At 41.9% G+C, this 13648-nt stretch overlaps 1 protein-coding gene across 1 annotated transcript; it reads right to left on the reverse strand.

The window, feature by feature from the left end:
• Positions 1-5012: 5012 nt before the first annotated feature.
• Positions 5013-13262, reverse strand: FAM110C (family with sequence similarity 110 member C). Its single transcript, XM_037813261.1, has 2 exons — positions 12049-13262; positions 5013-7802 (listed from the first exon to the last, which is right to left on the reverse strand). The coding sequence occupies exon 1, from the start codon at positions 13137-13139 to the stop codon at positions 12066-12068; it is 1074 nt and encodes a 357-aa protein (XP_037669189.1). The 5' UTR covers positions 13140-13262; the 3' UTR covers positions 5013-7802; positions 12049-12065.
• Between the last annotated feature and the right edge of the window lie 386 nt (positions 13263-13648).

The following is a 13648-nucleotide window of genomic DNA, read 5'->3' on the forward strand; positions in this document are numbered from 1 at the left end:
AAGTTCTAGACCCACTGGAACAATTGTTATTGATTCTTCAACTGCTTTGCTGAAAGTAGTTTCTATATAGGGGAATGACAAGCTAAACACAGAGGTGATTAGCAAATCCCATGTTCCAGATCTCTGAAAGCTGGAAGAGCTCCAAAAAACAAAAAGCCAAAAACTTACGGAAATTGACTTGTTACCAGAAGTGATGGCAGCTTGAAGATACAAGTTGGTTCGAAAATATTTTTGTCAGGTAAATGAATAATAGGTATATATTGAATCATTAAGGAACTAAAATAATAATAATAGCTACCATCAATTGGGTGCTTCCTATGTGCTAAGTAACTTTAAAAACATTCTCCATCTTCTCTTTAATCTTCACAACTACCTTTTAACATAAGGAAGCTGAGAGATGTTTGACTTACTCCAGATCCAGCAACTAGTAAGTATACCGTATCTGACCCACTGTGTCAATTCCATACCCCTAAAGAGTTTGGCTTTCAATGAACCCCCTATTTTGATGTGCACCCTAGACTTTGCATATAGGATGCCAGTTATCTTTTTCATAGTTTAGGGTGTCATCTCTGTTGCAAATGCGTATTTGTTAGAAAATATTCTTCCTTGGCTCTGTAGCTCTCTGATGGAGTTCCTGACATCCTGAACCACTGTGGCTGGCTGTGCTTGCCACATAAATACATCCTCTAACCAGTGGCTGGCATTAGGCAAGCAATCCCTGAGTGATGTTGGGAAGAGTGGGGGCAATGACTTTCTGTGACCTTCTAGTTAGTATTGTTCACTTGACCAGGAGCCAACAGGAAAAGGTGAGTCATGCTTCCTTCCTGCCCATACCTGCGGAGTGAAAGTCTTGATGGTTGGCTTGGTTTCTCTTCTCACCTGTAGCAGAATAATATTTATGTAGCCCTGAAATGCATTCAAGGGGCTGTAAGTAGTATTTTCAATATGCATTTTCTTGTCCAATTGCTGAAAAAAAAAAAAAAAAACTTACAAACCCAAAGCTCTACCAAACTTACCAATACTTCAAAGTAAATTTGAGGGAGTAGTTCTTCTTTTTACATCTGTAGTCATTTCCCATTTACCCTAAAAGCAACAGTTAGCCAGTACTAAAGTAACCAAAGTTGTACCAGACTACTCTGAGTGATCTAGATGGCCTTTTAATTTCCTATCCAGCCTTAAAATTCCACGACATAACGAGACGGCTGTAATTTGAATCCACAACACTTTTTGATGGGACACGTGCTGTAGGAAATGGACCAACATCCAATTCACCTGTTTGCCTAGATTTGGCCCTAATCCTGAGCTTCTCTGACATGGTTTGTTACCCTTTTTTTTTTTTTCTTTATTCCTGTTCTAAAAATATATATCATCTTATTTAAAATGATCGATGTAAGCTGAACCATGAGAATCTTTCCTAATATGTGAAATTTGAGCATTGAACTATACTTACTGTAGTTGAACATTTCCAGACATGACAGATTTGCATGCTATTTTGAAATTCCTTGGTGCTCATGATGCTTGGGGCTTGCTATCTATCATCATAAGGCAACACTTGCCTGAGTCATCCATGTGTTTGGTAATTTGGGAGTGGCGTCGTTTCAGAATCCTACTCCAATTTGGGTTTTGACCTCTTAAATCAGTTTATCCCTCTGAGAATGTAAGAAACCCTCTCAAACATTCTGGTTGCCAGTTAATTCTTTTTATAAACCAACATGGAACAGAGAAAATGGAGCAGACTTTGGAGGCTGGCAGATTTGGGTATAAATACTTACTTGTCCGATGTCTCAGTTCTCTGACCTGGGGCAGGGCACTAAATCTAAGTCTCAGTTCTCTCATAAGGAAGAGAATGATCCTTTTGGATCACTATGTGGATTGCATGGAATAATAAATGTAAACCACTTAGTATGGTTCCTGCTACTGAAGATGCTGAGGAAATGTTGGTTTCCCTTATGAAATATGCCACTCTCCTCTGCCTTTCAAGAATAAGAGAGAAAACTTCTCTAGGCTTCTCTTGGCTGGGTTCTTCCAGGTGTGGGGTTAAAATTTGGCTCCATCAGTTGTTCTCATGTCAGAGGAGCTTCTGACTCACCTCAACCCTGACCTCAAGATCTTCCCCACTAAGGAGGAAATGACCTAAACGGCTTAATTTAGGACAAAAGTGAAAATTGCCAAATCAAGCCCTTAAAATTCTCAGGCACTCACAGTAATTTTGATGTTAATTCCTTCAGAAAGATTTCCCACAAGAATATGGCACCCAGATGTTAGCTAATGAAGACTACCTTCCCTTAGTGGCCTACCTTTCCAGTCTGATGATGAGAAGTTTCCCACAATGGGGGCTCCCAGTGCTAAAACTGGGGAAGTCCCAGGCAAACCAGGGGCTGTTTATTACCCAACTTAGGTGCAAGGGCTTCCAGGAATGAGCCCTTGACACAGCGAGGTGTTCTGATTTCCAGCCCTGTGGGCCACACAGCTGAGTGAGCTTTGGTAAGTTTCTTCACCTGGCTGGACCTCAAGTTTTTCCTATAAGATGAGAAGGTCAGACCACAAGATTTCTAACCTGGCTTCCAGCTGTAATAGTCTGTGATCCTGGCCGAGTGGGTCTCTGCCCTACCAGTCATCAGCTGCCAAACCTGGTATCCCCTCTTTGGTACCTCACACACATCCGGAAGGTAGATACAAGGAGAGCACTCTGTGGGTGCTTTGGGTGCACTGCCCATTTCTGAACCGTGGATGTTGGGGTCTTATCTTGTCACGCAGCATGAGAAAAAACACAGCTACGAGACTTGATAACATCAGCCTGATTCCTCCCTGTCTGAGCCCTGCTGTTTACCTACAAGGGAGTGTCCAAAACAGAACTCTGAGTTTACTGAGAGACAGACCCTCACCACTCCACCTCCCTGAACTGGCCTGCTCAGGACTGTAAGTGTCTTTGTTTATTGCTCTATCAACTTTTCCCCTAAGTTTGAAGAGTGGGCATCTTCTAAAAGCCAGAGAAAAGCATGCAGCGCCTTATCAAAAACCTCCTGACTCAAATGCAGACTAAGTCCTGAAATGCGTTGTTTCTGATTCAGTTTATACTTCAAAGCTTTAAGCTGCTAGGATGAAAGACCTCCAGAAAACAAAATAAACCTTTTAGTGACAAAAAATGCATTTGTAATTTGCATGCTATCCTTCACTGTTGCACAATTCGTTGTATATGATTTGGACATTGGGTTCCATTTATGATTCAGACAGATTGGCCATTGAATAGTCATTCTGTATTATAATTAATAAAATAGGCTCCAGCAACATGCATTATTTCCTCACTCTGCTTTATTCCCTGCCTCCCTTCCTTCTTCCTTGTATTATCTATTTGCTGTATCTATCTATCTATCTATCTATCTATCTATCTATCTATCTATCAACCATCTATCTATCATCTACCTATCTATCTAATTTGCTTATTGGATGTCTGACCCCCCTATTAGAATGCAAGCTCACCATGGCGAGGAGTCTGGTGTATCCCTGCACCTACAGTACTTGACTTCTCACTATATCCATGTGAGTGAATTCTGCTTGTTTCATGAATGGGTTGTCTTTCCTCGACTAAAGTCACTATTGTTCAGGAGCACAACTGTTTTGATACCACAAGGTAGCCAGCAGGAAAATGGGTTTAGTCAATTCTGTAATTTCCTGTTCGGACACATGTAAGTAAGTAAGGGTCCTACTTAAGCTCAAAATTAAGTTTCCCACATGGTACATCGAAGTCAGGACCCAGGTCTCTCCCTATCTGGACCTGTAATTCAGATTCTCACTTTCTGAATAAATTAACATTTTACTTTAACTTAAAGGAGAACAGTTATTAATGGTTTTCCACATTCACCCCTTTAGAAAGCATTCTAATTTTAATGACAGTTTTCAGGGATATAACACAAGGATGACAATCAATTGTAGAACTTGGAGCCTTGCAGCAGAAACACTGAGGAAAATATTATTAGGCCTGAGCACATTTTGTGGTGTTTTACATAAAGCTCCTCATCAGCTGTTCTGTTACTTCTGATCCCGTAGTTACGAGCTCCTGTTTGAAACCCTTAGTTTCCTTCTTGTTCAATATTTCCAACCTGGAACATTTAATATTATATAAACATATCTATTCACATTACTGAAAATGCAAACCAAAGTTTAAATACCTAACCAACATGCATCACTTCACTTGCTCCTGCTTTATTGAGTTTTCAAAAAGGGTCAAAGCCTTAGTAACTGAAATGTTAAGACTTTTAGGTTTACCTTAAGGAAGGAAAGGCACTACCATTAGACTCTTGCAAGGGGAGCTGCACAATACACTATTTGGACAGTTTCTATTTAGTTATAATAAAGTTTTTACAGCATCCTGGGGATTGTCTGTTTTCTGCATGGAAATACAAAAGTTATTTACTATCTCAAGAGTGCCTATCATTGAATACTTGGCTAAGTTAAGGATCAGTCACTGCAGAACTGAAAATAAACAAACAGAAAACCTCACACTGGCTCAGTCAGGGCAGCAATACAAAGATAATTAGGCTTCCTTCCAACCTTCAATATTATTTCCTCTCCAACATACACCCAGGTTATGACAAGCAGACACTGATAACAGGTTTGAATATAAAAGATTCTACCTTCATTTAATGAGTTAATGTAACAGGGTATAATCTGTGCTTCCATTTTTATTTTTGTACCTGTTTTTCAATTATGATATTATTAAAACGTGGAGAAAAATATGTTAAAACAATGGGTCAATGAACCAATTAAAGAAAAACAAAGTGCTAAATATTCAGAACTGTTTGTACTGTATTTCATCTCCAGGGAGAGTTGGAGACTTTAGGTGCCAGGTAACTAGCCTAGCTCAATTCTTGGAATGCTTTCCTCATTTCTGCAAACAATCTGATGAGAAAATATCCAAGAAGAAAGGTAAAAAACAAAAGATAGGAGTAATTATAATAACCATACTCTTGCTTCAAAAATGTTCTCACATTGTACAAAATCATAAATCCATATTAATAAATGATAAAAATACTTTATTTCTTTAATATAGAATATGAAATATTGCACTCCAGTTGCAAGTAGTTTGTAGGAAACCTCTATTTACAAACTTTTATGACAATTGTCTGGGCCTGATGTTATATGGCATCACTAACTGTAACCATGGCCCTGAAGTTTGAACTTACTGGAAAAGGGTAATGTTTAATAAAGCCTCCTTTTTAATCCACAGTGACAATGACCAGTAGTTTAAAAATGATATATATGTATACAGTGAGTAAACTTTACAGTTATATAAATACCTTTTGGTATTAGACATTGCTAAGCTGTGCCCACATATTAGTCAAATAGACTACTGCTGGGTTATTTTCTTTTCTTTACCAATATTTTTTTCTTTCCATGTGTTTTATCATGTGACTTTATATGTTATTCTTTCATGAAGAAATGAAAGTATTTTGCAGCAGTAACTACTGCTTATCCTCGTGGAAAGCATTAAAAGTTTTTTTCATTCTGACTGAGTTGCAAAGTTTGTCTTAGTCATTCAGCAAATTGGGGTAATTCAGATTCAGGACAGGCCTTCCCCGCTCTAACCAGTTCCTGAAGGCAGGGCCTAACATCAACCTCCAGAATCCACCCCAGCTGAATTCTTCTCTTTTTCTGTGCCACAGCTGAAAGTGCTAAACGCTTCAAAAAGATCTCGATGGTTTTAAACTAAAACAATTTTTTGTCACCCATTCTATGGATAGGTGAATCTGCCACCATTTTGATTTAAGAGAAATCTGACGTGGGTTGCAATTAATCTTGTTCTGACAGTAGAAAGGCACAAAACAAATCTTGCTTAAAGCGTTCACCTATAAATGCAAATACTTGCAGATGAGAGAATTGGGTATATTAAAAGGAAACATTAAAAAAATTCCTCTCATCTTTGAGAATATCTTTTTAAACGAAGTGCAATCCAATGAAGAGCAAAAGAGCAGCATTTTTAGAGCAATGACTGGGGAACAAATCCTTACAGCAGGGAATCTCTTGTCTTGGAACAGATTCTACATTGAGAAGGTACATCTGTTGGCTCACAGAGCCTTCGAAGACATGCATCTGTCGTTGTTTAGAAAACAAATCGCTGCAGTACTGAGCACTTTAGAGGAGCAAACACCTAGCTTGCCATCAAAAGATAAAAATTCATTTGAACAATATATACAAAAAGCTAAGTAAAGAGAAAATGATTTAAAATTGCCCTGATAAAAACTAAAACCATATAAAGTAAAGGAAAACCATCTGAAGACCAGTAACTGTGCAAAAATAAATATGTAAATAACTCAAAGACTTATTCTCAAAGTAAAACATTTACAAAAATAGAACACAGTATTAAAAATTGTATGAATATATCAAAATGGAATGGTTTATCAAATATTTTACCATTAGCAAACTCATTTCTCTCTCTTCCTTAGTCTTCTTAATAATTTTGTTCTTGAAGAGATATATTTTGACAAAGCACAGTATGCTTTGAAAGGGTTGACTGGGTGAAAGTTTTTCTTTGGGTAGTAATAATTGATGATAATTTCTCTCAGAAAGTTCTGAATCTGAAATCTATTTACTCTGCATCATGAGCAAGTTCAGGGTTACAGTCATAGTAATTCTCTACCAATATTGCAACCTAGATTTTCCCAGCCCCCTAGAGGGCTGTCTGTTCTTTCAAAAAATACCCTTTGCAGAGAAGGGTGAATTAGTGACTAATTTGGGATGATTAGGTGATATGTTGAGGATTGTTTAGACTAAAGGAAACAGGCAAATCTCCATATGCTTAGGTGCTCACATTCCGTGTAAATCGAGGATTTCCTAGTCTTGCTTTGGAAGCCGAGAACAAGAGAACTGGACATTCCAAATGGTGCTGCAAAACAGGAATGTTGCTGTGGATCTGGTGAAAAGAAACTCCAAGATTCTTCTGCCAACTTTCAAGAAACTTCCTGGTACAATAAAAGGTTTCATTTAGCAGTATCTCAACTATAACATATTTTAATTGGTTAAATATTTTAACTTCCACATGTCTACAACCCAATGGGAAGTGACATTAATAGAATGAACTCACAGCCCTCAAGTCATTTTAAAAGTGCTTTCTGAATCATTAAATAAGATGATCAAGTTGTGTGGTTTCAGTATTATAGTTTACAGTGTGGCGATGCTTTAAAAATTGGTGTGTGTGTGTTCGTGTGTGTTTACTCTTTTTTAGCTAGAATATACCTTTTCATAATTATGGTTTAATACAGAATAGAATAAATTTTATTTATATGGCACCACTCAGCCTAAGATAACTGAAAGGAGTAAATACCATGCTGTTGATGTTGATTTTCATGCTCTTCGTTTAAAAAATAAATCAAATTAGATATCACTAAAATGCAACTTGGTACCTCCTTGTCAGCAAGTCAGTCAAAAAGATGACCCAGAAAATATTTCCAAATAGCTTTTCCCTCTCCAGTTGCCTTCTGCAGGAAAGTACAGGATGTACTTCAAACAAGAAAAAAAAAGATGTTCAGCAGCTTCAGCTATATCATAATAATCACAACTTGGTGAATTTCCAAATTCTGTATTCCCGAAATCTTCTCATTGCCCAATTTTGCTACATCTTGGCATGTCAAACCTTCTACAATCACTGAAGCTTAGTCAACGGGATGCTTTATTCCTGAGAAACAGCACTCTCGTTGTCAGCTTGGGCATTTTGGACAAAACTGTGGAAGTGAAGATGGTCCCGTGGTTCCAAGTCATCCAGGATGCACTTGAAAGGAAACTCTATCCTTGGGAAGGTTTTCCTCCTGAGGAGTAAGGGGAAAAAATCATTCAGTTGCAATCTAGGCAAACGTTGTAAAACCACTATTATACTACAAATTTGTTCTCTTTGGTCTTTGGCTCTGTCAATCCTCTGCATTTTAAGACAACTCCTTTTTTTTTTATTTTAAATTTTGAAAAGAAGTTGGTGCCCTTATTAAAGAAAATTATCATCTGATTTCTCTGGCAGAATAAGTCTCATCTCCTTGCAGGCCTTTCTCTGGACTTTCAAAATTTCTGCTTACCTCAAACCACTCATGTGGTGCTGAACAGAATTTCTTTGAACTTTAGTGAGACCATTGCTAACTACCACAGAGTTGGACAACAAAAATAGAACACAAGGCAGGCAGTTGAAATAAATATTTGAAGACAAACAGATTCTACCCTTTTCAAACACCAATAACCCTAAAAGGCTCAGGAATTGGCTAGAAGAGAGAGATGGGTAATCCCCTGGTTACTCAAGCTATTTAAGTAACCTAAACATGCTAACCAAACCTGACTGCACGTATACCCAAAACTCACTCCAAACTGCAGTTTCTAGTGTAGTCAAAGAAGAAAGGAACAGAAGGCCTGGAGCTTCCCTATTTTATTTGTTCTATACTCCCAAAGCATTTTCACAACCGATGAGCCCAGAATCATGTAACATCAGCTTTTAGGGGGCCTCTATAGCTACTCTTTTATTATCAAAGAGAAGTGTAAAGTCATCCATTGGAAAATCTGAAGACATTTGCCTTAGAAGTGCTAATTTCACTCCTTGAAATTAAAAAAAAAAAAAAAAGTCTATCTCTAATTAGTCCAAAGGACAAGTTACCATTCTTTTAGAATGATATTAAAATCAGCAACTTACATATTCTATGCAAAGGATAGAAAACCAGAAGGACCCAAGTTTTGGCAAGTTCCCAATGTGAAGAATTGATGGATAGGAAGATGACTAAATAACATCAAATGGAAAAGCACAGTGTTCATGAATTATACTTGGGGAAATGGATTGGGAAACGGAATACCAAAATTACCCATGTGTAACCCTTCTATTACTCATGGATCCTCAATGTAAATACATGCACAATCCATGAGTCATTCTCCAGTTCTGATATTCTATGGCTGGTGCTCAATTTTGAAAAATATTTTTAACCCAAGGGGTAAGAAAACTTACGAACTCTTATTTAATTCTGTGTGGGATATATTTTATTATAACTTATAATATCTCTATCAAGTAGACAAAGCCTCCACATAAAATATATTTATTTTATTTTTCACTTAGCCTAACTTTGTTCATCTTAAATTTTCTGGCATTTTTATGAAATCCTAAAATGAATCCTTACGAATTTCAATACGTGTCCTGGTAAACTAGAGAAAAAAAAACAGTTTGAATTTTTGTTTCCATATCTTCAAAAAGTTATGGAATGAGTTTCAGAAACAAGTAATTCCTGTGAGGGAAGTTTATGTTTACTTTGTAAACTGCGTTTTTTATTAAAGTTGCTGGAATGACTGCTTCTCAGCTTGCCACACTCTGCAACCCCGTTTGCTTTGGTTGCTGGCCCTCTGGGTTGGCTCTTCTTCAGAGGAAACAATGGCATTTGGAGACGGTGAGTTATAAAAGGGAGTTTGTGGTTATGAACAGACGTAATCACAGTGAGCAGTCAGTCTCAAGCATGTGGAGAAAGCCCAGCTTTCAAAAGCTGGAGAGACTCATTTCCTCCTCAGAATTCTCCAATTAATCAGGCATTAGGTACACCTGCATTGAAGTTTCAAAGAATGCAGGCTGTTTGGGGTCTGGGGGAGTCAATGTGTGAGGTAAATACAGTGCTGGTAACTGCCAATGACATAGAAAAATCTTGGCTGGTCCTGTGTCATCTCTGTCTTCCTTCTCTGATTAGTAAGAAACAGTTTAGAGTAGAGGCTCAGCGACACTCTCCCCCCAGGCAGGATTAAGATAAAGGGGAAAAGTAGAGCACAAAAAGGTAATTCAGGATCCTCTGCTTCTCTGCATGGATTCACCCCTCAGTAGTTTCTAACTGTGCTGTCACTTTACCTTGCAGAGAAAACCAGTTACCTCATTATTTCTCTTTGTAATAATAGTGAAAGTTCTCACCGGCTAACCAAAACCCTCACATCTTCCAAAGGCTCAAAGCTAAAAGGAGCTTTAGAATGATTATTTCACTGATCAAATCCTAAATACTCCTTCAGATTACTATTTTGATATTGGGGGTGGGTCTGGGTTCTGGGGGAGGCGGTCAGAGGGAGGTGCTTTTATTTTCATGCTGTCAGATTTTATATTGGTTTGCTTGGGTGTCATCTTGTTACCTCAGAACTGCTCCCACCATCAACCTACCTTCAACACAGAAAACACAGTGGGCTCTGGCCACTGCTACAGGCAGGTGAACTTACCTCCCAGTTTACGTTTTACATAATCCAATAGTCAAGGAGTTTTTGTTTTCCTAAAGGATAAATGCAGGTTCCAATTATGGAACGCAGATATACATATCATTGACTGTATAGAATAATAAGATGTAGAGGTTGGAAGTGATCTGCTTATCTCCCTTTGTTTTACGGCTGATGAAAGCCTAGGCCTAAAGTGGAAGACAGACTTGCTAACAGAAGATAGACCTCTTAGTTCTCCGTTTAGTGCTCTGTCCACCACACTGTGAGCCTTAGCAAACTGTGCCTGCTTGCAGCAGTTACACACCTCAGTTCCAAAGACAATTTGTGAAAAATATGATTGAACGTGCTCTGTGTAAAAAATCTTTGGCTTCCTATATACATTCTTTAGGGAATCTGGCTAGTAGAAAAAGGAAATATTTGATACATTTTAAGGAAGAACTTAAGTTTTGGGCCTTATGAGATCGAGAGAAACAATGAATTCCCCTCTCATTAATGTTCATTTTTGTATTAAGGTGTGGCCACTCAGAGAGAAGTTAGTGTTTTTTTGTTTGTTTGTTTTCAGTGCTCAAACATATGTGAGCTGTGTACGATATCTCCCGAGACATGCCATCCGCACCCCACCCCCAACTCCACAGGCAGATATTGTGTTTTTCAATTAGAGTATATCTCAAAGGTAGACAAAATACTTTCATTGTATGAAAAGTTCTTTTAAATTTATAGCAAGTTGTCATTGAAGGGTAGAAAAAACAAAAGATGTTGCAATGGTTAAAGTTTTGATTCTCAAAGAGAACCCTGCAAGGTTACCTTTGCTCTCTCTTCCCAACCCCTAGGAACAACACCCTTAGCATTGTACTTAGAAGAGAAGTGGTGACATGAGAGGATAAACATTCCCAGCCTCCTCAGCCATCCTTCCCTGAAATGTGCAGCGAGCAAAAGAACTTGTGAGATTGTCCCTGTGCTACTGCTTGTCCAAAGTAATACTTACTATATCATGATAAGAAACGTAACTACAGAATCATAGCATTTTAAAGTCATAAGGCATGTGATCAATAATCTTGTCCAATTCCCTCATTTCAACAAACTGAAGCTTCCTGCCATGAACTAGTTTGCACAAGCAAATCTCCTTAGAACATTCTCAGAACAATTTAAATAAAATTTAGCCAAATTATTTTTGAGTGCCAAATTGCAAGCAAGGTCCTGTAGAAAACTGAGCTGTCATTACAACTTTGGTTAAGTTCTCCAAGTAAGTACAAGCTGGGTTTGACATGGTGACTGACACATAGCCTTCCTTTCTGCTGGAGGTAAGCAAAGAATTATTTCTGTTAGGCAGCAAAGCCTGTCCTAGGAGCTACAGGCTAGAAGACTCAGCTCTAATCAAACATCAAGACAGTCAACAGTGAGTTTGTCTCACAAGGTCAATTCCCCCAGAAACCAGGATGCTAATACACTATTATCAATGCAGGAAATAATAACAGCAGAAGGTGTGAAACTGCTTGCTGGCCAAGCATTTTTATAGCTCCAGTTTCCTATTTTCACAATAATCAGCCAACTGGGATGGCGTTAATTTATAGAATTATCTTTCCAAGCAGTCGGATGCCCCGTGTTGTAAAAAGAAAGAGCACTGGACCTGGAGCAGGGAAATCTGAATTTGGGTAGCATTTCTGCTATTTCGTAGCTGTGTGACTTCTGATAAATGAGCCTGGCTGGGTCTCAGTTAACCTGTAGGGTCCCTTTCCAACTGGATTCTAAACATAGGCTGTAATTAACCATTATCCAACTTGGTCACACGGTCCAAACACTCACAACCAGGCAGACAGACAGACATCACTTTGGGGCTTTCTGCAAGCACACCTGGGGTTTCCGGTCCATCACGCCAGCTCCTGCAACCTCTTGCTGGGGGTCTCCTTGGCCTTCTTACAGGTGTACAGCCATTTGATGATGCGGGCGTTCTTCTCAATGACAGAGGTGGTGCTGGGCACTTGCTCCGTCAGCTCCTCTTCCTGAAGCCCCTCGTCCCCGCCGCTGCGCCGGGAGAAGCCGCTGTCGGAGGTGGCGATGCTCACGCTGCGGATTTTGAAGGTGGCATGGTCCGACCCGGCAGAGAAGTTCTCCCTACCGAGGTCCTCCACCACCTCGGGGTCCAGGCCGCAGTACTGGAAGAAGGTGTCAAACTCAGCAAAGCACTTGGAGTAACGCGAGCTGATGTCTGACTGCGAGCGGTGCAGGCCCCTGCGCTTGGATTCCCGGAGCGCAGGGCCAGAGGGCAGAGCTTGGCACACGCCGGAAGCCCCTGCAAGTGGGGAGGGGGCAGGTGGCGCGGAGGGCACTGGATCAGCGACAGGGTCGGGCCTCCGGCTGCCCACTGGGACCTTGGTCAGACTGGCTTCCTCGCCCTCGGCTCTGACCTCTTCTTTTACCTTGGGCATGTCCGGGGGCACCAGCGCCTTGTCTTTGCTGGACGTTTGGAAGAGCTTCTTCACCAAGCGCCCCCTGGAGCTGTCCGCGCCGGGCCCTTTGACGAACTCACATTTCTGCCGGTAGATGACCAGTGAGTCGGGTCTCAGTGGCTTCCGGGCAATGGCCCTGCGAGCCACCGGGCACGGGGTGCGGGCCGGGGACGGGGAGGCGCCCGCCGCCTCCCCCTCCCTCCCGCCGGCGTCGCGGGCGCTTCTCCGGCTCTCCTCCGAGCAGCTCTCGCTGCTGCTCTCGGAAGCCGAGCTCTGGCCGGCGGGACGGTGCGCGGGACCCGCCACCAGCTGGCTCTTCACGTACTTGGCGCGATCGGCCGCCAGCCTCTCCACCGCGCTCCTGCGCGCCGGCCGCGGCGCGTCCAGGTGCTGGCGCAAGTACTCCGGGCCGCGGTGCAGGAGCCGCTCGCTCAGGGACGCGTCGAAGGCGGACAGGGCGTGCATCCTCACTCCCGGCGCGACCCCCGCGGGCATAGCTGCCGCTGGCGCTCGGAGTCCGCGGCGGAAACGCGCTCGGGCGCAGGCTGGGAGGCGTCGGGTTGGTCCCTGGGTCAACCCCGGAGTCCGCGCCAGTGGGCGGGTCGCGCCCGACTGCTCGCCGCGCCCCGCAGGCGGGAGTTGGGGCGAACTCCGAAGTCCGCGCTGATTGGCGATCGCGCACCGGCGGCCGTCGCACCCGGTCGTCGGCTCCTCGGCTCTGCGCTCGGCGCCGCCTGTCCGCCCGCCGGGTCCTTTACCTTCCAGCGGAACCAGCCTCCCGGGCGGGGCAGCCAATCGGCTGACTGGCCTCTGAGCTGGCAGTGCGTCTGGGAGGGGGGCGTTCTGGGGGAGGGGCGCGGAGGGGGCCAGGCCTTCCCAAAAGGCAGAAGTGCCTGGAGAGGAAAGCGTGGTCACCTCCTCGTACCTGGGAGTCTCCCGAGGTCAATATGTGAAACGCGGCATTTCCAGGAAGAGGGAGGGCAGAGCAGACGGGGTTCCCCCGG

This window comes from Choloepus didactylus, chromosome 20 (genome assembly GCF_015220235.1).
Source record: "Choloepus didactylus isolate mChoDid1 chromosome 20, mChoDid1.pri, whole genome shotgun sequence".
Classification (NCBI taxonomy): domain Eukaryota; kingdom Metazoa; phylum Chordata; class Mammalia; order Pilosa; family Megalonychidae; genus Choloepus; species Choloepus didactylus.